Source organism: Dermochelys coriacea, chromosome 6, assembly GCF_009764565.3.
Source record: "Dermochelys coriacea isolate rDerCor1 chromosome 6, rDerCor1.pri.v4, whole genome shotgun sequence".
In the NCBI taxonomy this organism is placed as follows: Eukaryota; Metazoa; Chordata; order Testudines; family Dermochelyidae; genus Dermochelys; species Dermochelys coriacea.
The window spans coordinates 558568-571763 of NC_050073.1; the positions used below are offsets into that span (position 1 = coordinate 558568).

General features: G+C 59.6%; 1 protein-coding gene across 4 annotated transcripts; it reads right to left on the reverse strand.

Annotated features, from left to right (window-relative positions):
- Positions 1-74: 74 nt before the first annotated feature.
- CLN3 (CLN3 lysosomal/endosomal transmembrane protein, battenin) lies at positions 75-11758 on the reverse strand. Of its 4 annotated transcripts, none has more exons than XM_043517036.1 (15): positions 11661-11758; positions 10863-10926; positions 10380-10477; positions 9835-9914; positions 9653-9732; positions 9329-9414; positions 8971-9037; positions 8700-8849; positions 8463-8587; positions 8207-8256; positions 7602-7670; positions 6226-6281; positions 5931-6024; positions 765-905; positions 75-335 (listed from the first exon to the last, which is right to left on the reverse strand). In XM_043517036.1, exons 1-15 carry the CDS (start codon positions 11698-11700, stop codon positions 216-218), a joined length of 1320 nt encoding a protein of 439 aa, XP_043372971.1. In that variant the 5' UTR covers positions 11701-11758; the 3' UTR covers positions 75-215. The 4 variants fall into 4 exon arrangements, with proteins under 4 accessions (XP_043372971.1, XP_043372972.1, XP_043372970.1 ...); XM_043517037.1 differs by having other exon boundaries at positions 8207-8241; positions 8700-8843; positions 8965-9037; XM_043517035.1 differs by having other exon boundaries at positions 76-335; positions 8700-8843; positions 8965-9037.
- Between the last annotated feature and the right edge of the window lie 1438 nt (positions 11759-13196).

A 13196-nucleotide genomic window follows, 5' to 3' on the forward strand; every position in this document is an offset into this window, starting at 1 on the left:
TCCTGATCCCTCCCATGCACCCAGCCTGACTCCCATGCCCCGCAGTCCTGCCCCTATTGGGGCCAGGCCCCCCCCAGCTCCTGCATCCTCTTCCCCTCCCAGCCCCCAAGGCAGGAACAGGCTGGAGAGCCAGCAGCACCAGGCCAGCTGGGGTGCATGCAGAGCCCAGCGCCCCACGGGGTGGGGCCCCCAATGCCCATGCCGCACTGGGCCACTCAGGGCAGGCGGCAGAAGTAGTCGTGGGCGGGGAACGCGGCAGCTCCAGCCAGTGAGATGCCCAGGGTGTCGGCCACACAACCCACGCCCATGGCAAACTCCCGCTCCTCCGGCGGGCTCTGTGGGAGGAGCAGGATTAACGGCAGCACAGCCCCCACCACATCCTGCTCCCTCTCCCCATACCCTACCTCCCGTCCCCCATATCCTCCTTTCCCTGGCATGCAGCCCCACCCCCATGGTGCTATGTAGTACCCTTCCCCCCCCACAAACCCTCCCCCGGCCACCGCCCACTTTGTCTTGGATCTCCAGTGTTACGTTAATACCCTCCTCCCGTCTTGCACTGGGCTCTCACCTGGCACACTGTTAAATTGCTCCCATGTCCTGGCACCCCCGAGTGTCCTCCCGGTCTGGTGTCCCCCCAAAACCTTCCTGAACTGGTGTCCCCCCCCATGTACTCTGTTAGTTCCCTTCCACACCAGCCCCCCCGGTGTCCCCCCCGGGTGCTCTGTTACTTCCCTTCCCCCCCAGCCCCCTGGTGCCCCCCTCACCTCCAGGCTGATGTTGTGGAAGGTGTTCACATAGCCGGCACCCCCCAGCAGCCCCTCATACAGGACCAGGGCAAAGACCAGGTAGATGCTAGGCAGGAACATAAAGTACACAGCAGCCAGGAGGAACACCATGTTCAGGCACTGCAAGGGGCAGGGAACGGGGTTAATGATTAGCGTGACATGCCCAGCACCACGGAAAAGGGGCAGGGGGAAGGGGATTAGCAAGACACACCCAGCACCATGGTAGAGGGCTAGGGGAAGGGGATTAGCGTGACACGGCCCGCACCATGGTCACGGCCTGGGGGAAGGGGATTTGTGTGACACACGGAAAGAGGTTGCGGGGACTCTGAAGCCCAGTGAAGTGGGGTTCCCTCCTAGGGCACAGCAGGTGGTGCCGCACCCGGGAGAGGGAGCTGGGGCTGGGAGGTTACATGGAAAGGGAAGGGGCAAGGCAGCAGGGAGAGGAGAGGAGGGCACCCCAGGAAGGAGCTAGTGACTGGGGTGGGGTGGGAGGCTGCAGGGAACGGGGAAGGGGCTGGTGGCCGGGAGGGGGGCACTCCAGGGAAGGAGCTAGTGACTGGGGAGGGTGGGAGGCTGGAAGGGGCTGGTAGCTAGGAGGCTGCAGGGGGAGGGGAGAAGGGAAGTGTGACACTACACCCCAAATTCATCATTGTGATATGATTATAACATAGTTATAATGCATTTGTACAAGATGTATCATGGGAGGTGTCATTGGAAATGTTATGATTTGCTGAATGTGATTATCTCATTTGTGTGAATGTATCATTTGTGTATCTGAAGTTATGAATGTTGACTCTGATCATCTGTATTTCACATGGGGTCACTCTGGGTAACACCCACAGCCAGCCTTGCAGGTACAACAATGAAGAACCCAGACAGTGCTGATGGCTCATCAATGAAGACAAAAAGAAAAGGAGGACTTGTGGCACCTTAGAGACTAACAAATTTATTTGAGCATAAGCTTTCGTGAGCTACAGCTCACTTCATCGGATGCATTCAGTGGAAAATACAGTGGGGAGATGGTTTCATGTTCGCTGTGTGTGTATATCAATGGATGTTACCATACACACTGTAAGGAGAGTGATCACCTAAGATGAGCTATCACCAGCAGCAGTGGGGTGAAAGGAGGAAAACCTTTTGTGGTGATAATCAAGGTAGGCTATTTCCAGCAGTTAACAAGAACGTCTGAGGAACAGTGGGGGGTGGGGTAGGGTGGGGGGGGAGAAATACCATGGGGAAATAGTTTTACTTTGTGTAATGACTCATCCATTCCCAGTCTCTATTCAAGCCTAAGTTAATTGTATCCAGTTTGCAAATTAATTCCAATTCAGCAGTCTCTCGTTGGAGTCTGTTTTTGAAGCTTTTTTGTTGAAGGACAGCCACCCTCAGGTCTGCAATCGAGTGACCAGAGAGATTGAAGTGTTCTCTGACTGGTTTTTGAATGTTATAACTCTTGACGTCTGATTTGTGTCCATTCATTCTTTTACGTAGAGACTGTCCAGTTTGGCCAATGTACATGGCAGAGGGGCATTGCTGGCACATGATGGCATATATCACATTGGTAGATGCGCAGGTGAACGAGCCTCTGGTAGTGTGGCTGATGTGATTAGGCCCTATGATGGCGTCCCCTGAATAGATATGTGGACAGAGTTGGCAACGGGCTTTGTTGCAAGGATAGGTTCCTGGATTGGTGGTTCTGTGGTGTGGTGTGTGGTTGCTGGTGAGTATTTGCTTCAGATTGGGGGGCTGTCTGTAAGCAAGGACTGGCCTGTCTCCCAAGATCTGTGAGAGTGATGGGTCGTCCTTCAGGATAGGTTGTAGATCCTTGATGATGCGTTGGAGGTTTTAGTTGGAGGCTGAAGGTGATGGCTAGTGGCGTTCTGTTATTTTCTTTGTTGGGCCTGTCCTGTAGTAGGTGACTTCTGGGTACTCTTCTGGCTCTGTCAATTTGTTTCTTCACTTCAGCAGGTGGGTATTGTAGTTGTAGGAATGCATGATAGAGATCTTGTAGGTGTTTGTCTTTGTCTGAGGGTTTGGAGCAAATGCGGTTATATCGTAGAGCTTGGCTGTAGACAATGGATCATGTAGTGTGATCTGGCTGAAAGCTAGAGGCATGTAGGTAGGAACAGCGATCAGTAGGTTTCCGATATAGGGTGGTGTTTATGTGATCATCGCGTATTAGCACCGTAGTCTCCAGGAAGTGGATCTCTTGCGTGTACTAGTCCAGGCTGAGGTTGATGGTGGGATGGACACTACGGTGCTAATACAGACAGCCCCCCAACCTGAAGCAAATACTCACCAGCAACCACACACCACACAACAGAACCACTAACCCAGGAACCTATCCTTGCAACAAAGCCCGTTGCCAACTGTGTCCACATATCTATTCAGGGGACACCATCATAGGGCCTAATCACATCAGCCACACTATCAGAGGCTCGTTCACCTGTGCATCTACCAATGTGATATATGCCATCATGTGCCAGCAACACCCCTCTGCCATGTACATTGGTCAAACTGGACAGTCTCTACGTAAAAGAATAAATGGACACAAATCAGCCGTCAAGAATTATAACATTCAAAAACCAGTTGGAGAACACTTCAATCTCTCTGGTCACTTGATTACAGACCTAAGAGTGGCTATCCTTCAACAAAAAAAACTTCAAAAACAGACTCCAACGAGAGACTGCTGAATTGGAATTAATTTGCAAACTGGATACAATTAACTTTGGCTTGAATAGAGACTGGGAATGGATGAGACATTACACAAAGTAAAACTATTTCCCCATGTTATTTCTCCCCCCCACCCCACCCCCCACTGTTCCTCTGATATTCTTGTTAACTGCTGGAGTTAGCCTACCTTGCTTGTCACCATGAAAGGTTTTCCTCCTCCCCCCCCCCCGCTGCTGGTGATGGCTTATCTTAAGTGATCACTCTCCTTACAGTGTGTATGATAAACCCATTGTTTCATGTTCTCTGTGTGTGTGTATATAAATCTCTCCTCTGTTTTTTCCACCAAATGCATCCGATGAAGTGAGCTGTAGCTCACGAAAGCTTATGCTCTAATAAATTTGTTAGTCTCTAAGGTGCCACAAGTACTCCTTTTCTTTTTGCGAATACAGACTAACATGGCTGCAACAAAGACAATGGACCCCGGAAGAGTTTAGCCTTCCTGGGAACGTTTCAGCCAAGCTGGGAGGGGTTGCGAGTCCTTTGGAGGATAGGATTAAAATTCAAAATAATCTGGACAAACTAGAGAAATGGTCTGAAGTAAATAGGATGAAATCCAATAAGAACAAATGCAAAGTACTCCACTTAGGAAGGAACAATCAGTTGCACACATACAAAATGGGCAATGACTGCCTAGGCAGGAGTACTGCGGGAAGGGATCTGGGGGTCACAGTGGACCACAAGCTAAATATGAGTCAACAGGGTAACGCTGCTGCTGCAAAAAAAAGCAAACACCATTCTGGGCTGCATTAGCAGGAGTGTTGTAAGCAAGACACGAGATGTAATTCTTCCACTCTACTCAGCGCGGATTAGGCCTCAACGGTGTATTGTGTCCAGTTCTGGGCACCACATTTCAGGAAAGATGTGGACAAACTGGAGAGAGTCTGGAGAAGAGCAACAAAAATGATGAAAGGTCTAGAAAACATGAGCTAGGAGGGAAGATTGAAAACACGGGGTTTGTTTGGTCTGGAGAAGGGGAGACTGAGGGGGGACATGAGAACAGTTTTCAATGACGTAAAAGGTTGTTACAAGGAGGGAGAAGAATTGTTCTGAACCTCTGAGCACAGGTCAAGAAGCAATGGGCTTAAATTGCAGCAAGGGAGGGTTAGGTTGGACATTAGGAAAAACTTCCTAACTGTCAGGGTGGTTAAGCTCTGGAATAAATTGCCCAGGGAGCTTGTAGAGTCTCCATCATTGCAGATATTTAAGAGCACATTAGACAAACACCTGTCAGGGATGGTCTAGATAATCCTTGGTCCTCCCCTGAGTGCAGGGGACTGGACTAGAGACTTCGAGGTCCCTCCCAGTCCTGTGATTCTATGAGTAATGGTGGCAATGACACAGCAGGGTATGTGACCAGACCACATGACACTGAACTCCACTTTGATACCTGTATCTTTCCCCAAACTGGGCTGGGTACTTAGCTTGGAACAAAGGAGTCCCGTCCTATGGAAAACCTGTATAAGGTGGGGTGTGACATCTGCTCTCGGCCTCACGCCCCACGCAAGAGAACTCCTGGAAACCCCTGAGGAACAAAGACTGAACTGGGGGAAGTGCTGGACCCAGGCTAAAGGGATTTGTAGCCTGTGTATGGAAACTGGATGGACGGCTTGTATCATCAGTCAGGGTGAGAGATTGCTAAATCAGATCCAGTCTATTAGGCTTAGTGTGTGGTTTTGTTCATTTGCTAGGTAATCTGCTTTGAGCAGTTTGCTACCCCTTAGAATCAGTCTGTTGGAGTTAATAAACTTGCTTTATGTTTATAGTGACGTGTCTGCAAAAATCTTTGCGTCTCTTTCCCCCCTCGAGGGGGAAGTGAATATATTAATGGGCTAGCGTTGTACAGACCCTGTGCGGTGCAAGATGGTCTAGTTCTGGGCTGTACTGGGGGGGGCAGGACTGGGGAGCTGGGAAATTGGCCATGTCTCGTGTTTGTCCACAAGTGGCTTAGGTGAAGCACTCAGTTGGGTGTGTGGCGCCACCTGCTGTCGTGTTGGGTGATAACAGCCTGAAGAGGCTGAATCACCAGCAGAGCCGTGTGAGGGAAGCCACTCCAGCCGTCTGGTTAGGGGGCAAAGTGGTTCCCCTGGCTCCCAGACTGCACCCCGCAGGTGACAACCCGTCACAGGGGGCACCCATGGAAGGGGTTGGGGGGGAGGGCAGAGGGGGCTGGGAGGCTTCAGGGAGGAAGAAAAGGGGTGGGACGAAGTGGGTGATTTTCTTCGTGTTTTGCATGAACAGTGTGTGTCTCAGTTTCCCCGTGTGCTGCGTGTGTAACAAGGTAGTGGGAGGGGGTTTCTTGTTGCAGAGGACCCAGTGTGACCTCACCTAGCAGCTGGGACCCCCAGGGCTGGCAGCTGGCGGGAGGACAGAGGGGAGCTGGGGGGCAGGGCAGAGAGGACAGGGCAGCCAAACCTGCAGCAGGGCGAGGACCCAGATGTGGCGGATCCGGACGCAGCGCAGGGAGGACCGGGATACAAACACCCCAGCCTGGTAGAGCATCTGGTACCTACACCAGGGAGTAGGGGGGCGGTCAGTATTGGGGGGCCCACAAGTCTCTCCCAGGGGTCCAGGTGATCCCAACCCTCCCCACCCCATGGGACTCAACCCCAGACCCCAGGAACCTTCCTCCTTGGGGGGGTGTCCAGGCCCCTGGGGAACTTGTGGCAGGATCAGGGGGAGTCCCTGGGCAGGGCCAGGGGGGTCTTACCAGCGATATTGCTGAGCATGCGTCAGAACTGAGTCCCGGAAGTACAGAAGCTCAAACTGGGGGGGAAAATGAGGGGGGGTGTTAGTGATACAGACGCAACCCCCCCCCCCAACACACACCAGCAACCCTCCCCTATGCCCTGGCCCCGTCCCCTCAGTACCTCTCATCCGCCCAGGCACTTCGCCCTGCACCCCAAGCCTCCCATGCCAGCAATCAACTCCCCACAGCCCCCCACTGCCAGCTCCCCTTGCTCCGCAGTCCCTAGCGTCCAGCCTAGCACCCCCCAAGGCAACCCCATGTGACAACCTGTACCCCATGATCACCACTTTTATATTATTATGATATATTTTACACAAAGGATGCCTCGTAAGGTATCATTTGGAAACTCAATCCGCTGAACATCATTGGCCTGTTGAAATGTGTGTACCAACATTGTATATGGCGCTATGAGATCTTGCTCTAGGATTGTTACCCAGAACTACAGCGTATTTCAGTAACACCCTCAGACAAAGGCATGCTGGCACACAAACTAGGTGTTAAAAGTCCATCACCTGCTGGGATGAAATGGGATTTTTCAGAGTATTTCACATAAATAGTGTGTGTGCCTCAGTTTCCCCCTATGTGCTTCATTATTAATAGTAGAGGTATTTTTTTGGCAGAAGAATCCAGAGATCCAGGTGGGGCTGGCGATTTGTACCACCCTGGCCCTCTGCAGGAAGCAAGCCGGTTTGAGCAGCTGGAGAACAAAGAGCGAGTCTGGAGGAGACCAGACTGAGGTGGGCCTGGGGGCGGGAGCTGCTGGAGAGACGCGTCTAGACTGGGGAGAAGGGGGGGGCTCGGCAGCAGGGCTCTGGAGTCACTCAGACGGACTTGGCTGTGACCTGGCCATTCGTCCTGCGCCGTGTTCCGGGCACCCAGGCACCCCTGTGCGGTTACCCCCCGGCTGAGAGTCGCTGCACTCTCCAGAGGTCGGGGTGCATGTCTCCCCCAGGCATTGGGTCTGAGGGGACTTGCTGCGGGAGGAAGGGGGGACTGTAGGCTCCAAGGTGCTGGCCCAGCAGGCAGGAAAGCCCAGGGGTTACCCCAGCAAGGGAGTGACACACTGAAGGGGTCCCCCCAGGGTCCGTTACAGAACCGGCCCCAGGACCGCTGCCTCAGCGCAGAGGCACCAGCGGGGAGCTGTGGATAGACTCCCCCAGGGCAGAGACCTCTCCAGCACCTGGGGCAGAGCATCGGGGGGGAAAGGACGCCCACGGGCGACTGAACAGAGCCAGAGGCCCGATTCTGGGGGGCCACAGGGGTTGCCCCATCAACTAACGGCTTGGCGGGGCAGGGTGGGGTGTGGTGGGGGGCAGGGACCCCCCCCAAGTACTCACCAGGCCCTGGTTGATGAAATACTCCGCGAAGTAAACGAGCGCCAGGGGCAGCAGGTATTTCAGGAGACCCTGCAGGGAGAGGAGGTGAGAGGTGGCGGGGCGGCATCCTTTCCCCCATGCACTGCACAAGCAGCCAGATGGGAGCGCTGCAGAGGGATCCCCCATCCCCAGATGCCTGGGTCCCATTCCCCGCCCCGGTCTCTGGGAGCGCTGCAGGGAACCCTCCCCGGACACCTGGGTCCCATTCCCCGCCCCGGTCTCTGGGAGCGCTGCAGGGGACCCTCCCCGGACGCCTGGGTCCCATTCCCTGCCCCGGTCTCTGGGAGCGCTGCAGGGGACCCTCCCCGGACGCCTGGGTCCCATTCCCCGCCCCGGTCTCTCCCTGCTCCCCAAGGCTTGGCAGCACAGTGGGGCTGGGAATAAAGCAGCCGCAGCTTCCTTCAGTCCGGTTCTCCTGGTTCCACCCACCCCCTTCCTCCCGTGTGGCTGGGATACGGGAGAGAGACCAAGAGCCAGGACGCCTGGGTTCCGGCCCTGCCCCTGCGCCCCTCCCCCTGCACCCCTCCCCCGCCCATGCCAGGACCCTGCCCCCGCACCCATCCTACCTTCACAATCCGCCCCTTGGCCTGCAGGGTCAGCTCTGTGCCCCCGCCACCTGGAGGGGACAGACATCAGCTGGGCCCCACGGCCCCCGCCACCAGCCCCCAAACCCCCCCACTATCTCCCCACCACCCTCCACTGCTCCCTGCACAGTCCACCCCCCCACTCCTAGCCCCCTGTGCCCCCCAACCCAATCTCCCACCGCTCCCTGTCCTCCTCCCTCCCAGCCCCCACCCACACATGGACCCCTGACCCCCTTACCCGGCTCTGCTGTGGACCCCCCCATGAGGGGCTGGCGGGTGGCAGGCAAGGGGTCCTGCAGGACAGTGCTATCACTCCAGCGCCACTGCGGCACCGCGGGGGGAGACACCAGCAGGAAGTAATAGCTGGGGGCAGACAAAGGGGGGGTCAGATGCCAGGGGGGTCTCCCAAAAAGCCACCCCTCTGCCCCTCCCCGCAGCCCCTCTTCCCCCTCACTGCCCCCCCACGGCCCCATACCTGAGCAGCATGGCCAGGGGCACGCTCAGCATGAGCAGCAGGGTGTGACGGGGGCTGAGCCCAGCCTGCGTCAGCCCCAGGTACGACAGCGCCCCCAGCAGGCCGGCGCCCCCCGTGCCCGACGACCAGCACGACACCACCTCGCTGGGGGGAGAAATGTGGGGTGAGAGCGGGCACGCACCCCCCCCGCCAGAAATCCCAGGCCCTTGCAGCCCTCCCAATGACGCCCCAGCCCCTCCCCCTGCGCCCCCCGGCCCGCTGGTACCTGGGGTAGAAGGCTGTGAGCGCCAGGAAGCTGATCTCCCCCAACCCCGATGAGACACTGGCCAGGACCACCCCTGGGGGAGACACACAGTGCTTACCCACAATGCACCTGTCCTCCTCCCCACCCCACCCCCCAGCACAGCGCTTACCCACAATGCACCCCTCTGTCCCCTGCCCCAGCACAGCGCTTACCCACAATGCACCCCTCTGTCCCCCCCGCTCCCAGCACAGCGCTTACCCACAATGCACCCCTGTCCCCCCGCCCCCAGCACAGCGCTTACCCACAATGCACCTGTCCTCCTCCCCACCCCACCCCCCAGCACAGCACTTACCCACAATGCCCTATGCCCCCCCACGGCGCTCACCCCCAATGCTCGTGCCCACGGTGGTGGAGAAGGCGACCAGCAGGAAACTGCCCCAGGCACAAAGGATGCAGAGTGCCACCCGCGGGCTGGGGGGGAGAGATGGGGTCAGCATGGGTCACCCACGGCCTCCCACATCCCCCAATGGCCTCCCACAGGCTGGGGGCAGAGACAGGGTCAGCATGGGTCACCCACAGGGGGGAGAGATGGGGCCAGCATAGGTCCCCCACAATCCCCCCCAGCCTCCCATGGGCTGGAGGGAGATAGGAGGGTCCATGTGGGGAACAGCCCCCCCAACATCCCTCCCCCACCGTGCCCCCCACTCACCCATAGGGCACGCGATGGATGTAGAAGGGGGCGCTGAATTTGATGAGCAGGGTGGGCAGGATGTCAGCCAAGAGCACAGCCTGCGGGGGGGGAACAATTATGGGGGGGGTTAGAGACAAGGCTAGCCCCTGCCCCAGGTCATGCCCCTCCGCCTCCCAAAGCCCTACCCCCGCAGCACTTACCCCGGTGGAGATGGGATTGCAGTCGTAGCGGGAGGTGTTGGACGAGTTCCCGCTGGGGGGTGTCACCGGGGGAGTCTGGGGGCAGGAGACACGGTTACTGGGGCAGATGCTGAAGATCCCGCCCCTGCCCCCCCCGCCCCTGGCATGAGGGACCTCTGTATGGTGACCCCCCACCCGGGAGGAGGAGGGAGACCTCCAGGGATTGGCCCCACGGACGGATTCCTCCAAGGGACTGTTGCAAAGCTGGGGGTGCAGCACCGATCCTGTGGGTCCATGACAGCCCCCCTAGGCTGAGCTCTCCACACACCCCCCACCCTGCCCCCCTGCAGCTCCCCCAGGCTGTCCCCACTGCTGAGCTCTCCACCCCTCACCCCGCTGAGCTCTCCTTTGCACGGCTGTTTGCACAAGGATCCCTTCAGGCCCTACCAGCGCTGGTTACGGGCAGTCCTGGTGCCCTGCCCCCAAGGACAGACCTGGGCAAAGGGGGTGTCTCTGTGCTACCTGTCGCCACCCCTCTCCCCTCCCCCAGCTTGGACCCACCGGGCTGGTCCCGTGGATGTCCAGCGCCTCCTGGTGGCTCAGGATGTCATGGGCCGCGCTCAGCATCACCACGTAGGCAAAGTTATTGCAGAGCCCCAGCAGCCTGTGGGGACGGATGGGGGGGACAGAGAAGGGGGGTTAGAAACAAGCCAGAGCCGCCCCCCCCATCTGCATGGCCCCAGGGGAGTGTGGAGGAGCTGAGGCAGACCCTGGCGGGCAAGGCTGCGGCCGTGCGAGCCCAGGGGGGGGAGTGGGCGTGAGATGCTGAGTGTGTTCATGCCCAGAAAGCGAGCGTGCAAGGGTGTCCCAGGGCGGGGTGAGTGCACCTGGCCGTGAGTGTGCAAACAACAGCAGGGGGTCGAGATGTCCACTGGAGCAAGCGTGGCCACGGGCATCCGGTGTGAGAGGCAGGACAGTGAGGAAAGGCCCCGGGACAGGGACGGGCCAAGGGAATGTGCGTGCGAAGGCCCTCGTGCAAGGCTACTCACCAGAAACCGGCTAAGTTCCTCCAGCAGGTGGCGTGGGCGGGAAGCGGCACAGGTGGCTCCTCATCTGTAGGGGGAGCATCAAGCGGCAGAACCAGGGCGGGGGGGGGAGAGAGAACGAAGTGCAGTTTTCCCCTTGTTATGTTGTACGTGAGCCTTAATATTTTGTGTGAAGACTGTGTGTGCCTCAGTTTCCCCTCTGTGTTACTCAAGCATCTCGGGCGTATGGTGTGGCTGTGACCCCAGGGCAGGTGTGACTGTGGCTGGCTTCCCGCTGGCCCGCACACACTCCGCAGCCTGGCAGGGAAGGTGCGGGTCAGGGGCTGGCGAACTGAGAGGTGGGGCCAGGTGACCTATTGGGCCCGGGAAGAGACAAAGGAAGGAGGCGGGGGCGGGGGGGTAGTGTTGGAGGCTGGGCTGGCGGAAGCTGGTCAGTCTCCTGGTTTGGGGCTGGGGAGGAGTCCAGGGCACTGGGCCCCGAGTCCCCCCACAATGGGCTTGGCTGAAAGTCCCTGATGCCCCCCGCCTGTGTCACCCCCTGCCGGCTGCCCCAGGGGCCTGTCCACGGGGACTCGCTGCAGGGAGCTCAGGGGGTGAACGGGGGGCTCCGTGCCCGGGACAGCGAGTCCTGCGGGGAGTCCCCCGAGTCCTGCCTGGCCTCATTCAGGGCAGTCCCAGAGCACCGGGCCTGGGCCTCCGCGAGGGGCGGACCCGGGGCTCGTGGGGGGCAGACTCGGGGCTCGCGGGGGGCAGACTCGGGGCTCGCGGGGGCGGACCCGGGGCTCGCCGGGGGAGACTCACCCTCCGAGTCAGACAGACGCTGCCAGCCCTCCGGCTCCATGGTGGTGGGGGGGGACGTGCAGGATCGGGGGGTCACGGCTCCGACATTGGGGGGCCCATCCTGCAATGGAGGGGGACTCGCCTGAAACAGCAGGGAGAGGGGGTGACCGGGGGGGACTGACTCCTTCCCCCAAAGTCTGATCCCCCCGCCCTCCACAGTGACCAGCCCCCCCGCAGGGCCTGTCCCTTTAAAGGCACCGGGACCCCAGCCCCTGCCAGCACCGACCAGCGGCCGCCTCCTGGAGCCGGGTCACATGACCCCAGGGCCGCCACGTGACCGCACTTCCCGTTTCCCCGATGTCACACTCTAACCCCCCGCCCCCTTTGGGGGCTGCCCCCTCGCCCCGGCTCCAGGGGGTGGGGGAGCCCCCAGCCTGCGGGTGGGGCTGGAGGGAGGGGGGAGCCCAAGCTGGGCTTTGCCAGGAGTTAAGATGGCCGCCGTGTGACTTCGCCCAGACCTGACCGGCCCCGACTGCCAGGACCCAGCATGGCGGCCCGCCAGCGTCGCTGCCCTTCCCGTGACCGGCCTTTACCCGCAGCCGCAGCGCCCCCCACCCCCCAAGTCGCCCTGCCGTTGCCATGACTACCGTACAGCCCAGCATGTCCCAGGGGCCGGGCAGTAAAGCCCAGTATGGACCAGGAGGCCCTGGAGGGACCCGTCCCACCCCGCCCAGCCCCGCGGGACCCCGGATCATCCCGTCCCACCAACAGGGCCCCGGGGGGCCCAGCCCAGCTGCCCCGCAGGCCCCCATCCCAGGGCTGGTCTGGGCGCAGCAGGGCCGATGCTGGGGGGGGGGAAGCCGGGTTGGGGGGACTGGGCGGGAGGGGAAGCTGGAGTGGGGTGGGGGGGGCTCTTGTTTTTCATCTTGTCCCTTGTCCTGGCCACAAACCCACAGTTTCCTCTTGCTGCGTCCTGCCCCCAGCTCTTGCAACAGGGCCTGAGTCACTGCAGGGGGGCAGGGTGCTGGGGGTGTGTGTGCAGGGGGTTGGGGGGTGCAGAGAGCCAGCAAGGCAGGGGGTGCAGGGAGCCGGGAGGTTCGGGGGGTGCAGGGAGCCAGGGGGGTGCAGGGGGTTGGGGGTGCAGAGAGCCAGCGGCGTATGGGGTGCAGGGAGCCCGGGGTTCAGATGGAGCTGGGATGTTCGGGGGGTGCAGGGAGTTGAGGGTGCAGGGAGCCAGCAGTGCAGGGTGCACAAGGGGTTTGGGGTGCACAGGGAGCCAGGAGGCCAAGGGCTCAGGGAGCCATCGGAGTGGGGTGCACAGGGAGCCGGGGGATGCAGGGAGCTGGGGGGGACGGGGAGGGGAAACCAGGTTGGGGAGTCTGAGAGGGAAGGGAAGTTGGGTTCAGGGGACTAGGGGGGAGGGAAAGATGGATTGGGATTACTGGGGGGGAGGGGAAGCTGCATTGTGGGGACTGGGAGGGGAGGCAAAATCAGGTTGGGTGAGACTGGGGCAGCACAGGCATCCGGGGGAGCTAGGGGTGCAGGGAGCTGGGGGAT

Coding starts and splice junctions, on each gene's coding strand:
- CLN3 (XM_043517036.1), bottom strand. CDS start 11,700: ATGGAGCCGGAGGGCTGGCAGCGTCTGTCTGACTCGGAGG. Junction 10,478..10,862: donor AGGAACTTAGCCGGTTTCTG/GTGAGTAGCCTT, acceptor CCGTCCCCACAG/GCTGCTGGGGCTCTGCAATA. Junction 9,038..9,328: donor CGTGGGCACGAGCATTGGGG/GTGAGCGCCGTG, acceptor TGTCTCCCCCAG/GGGTGGTCCTGGCCAGTGTC.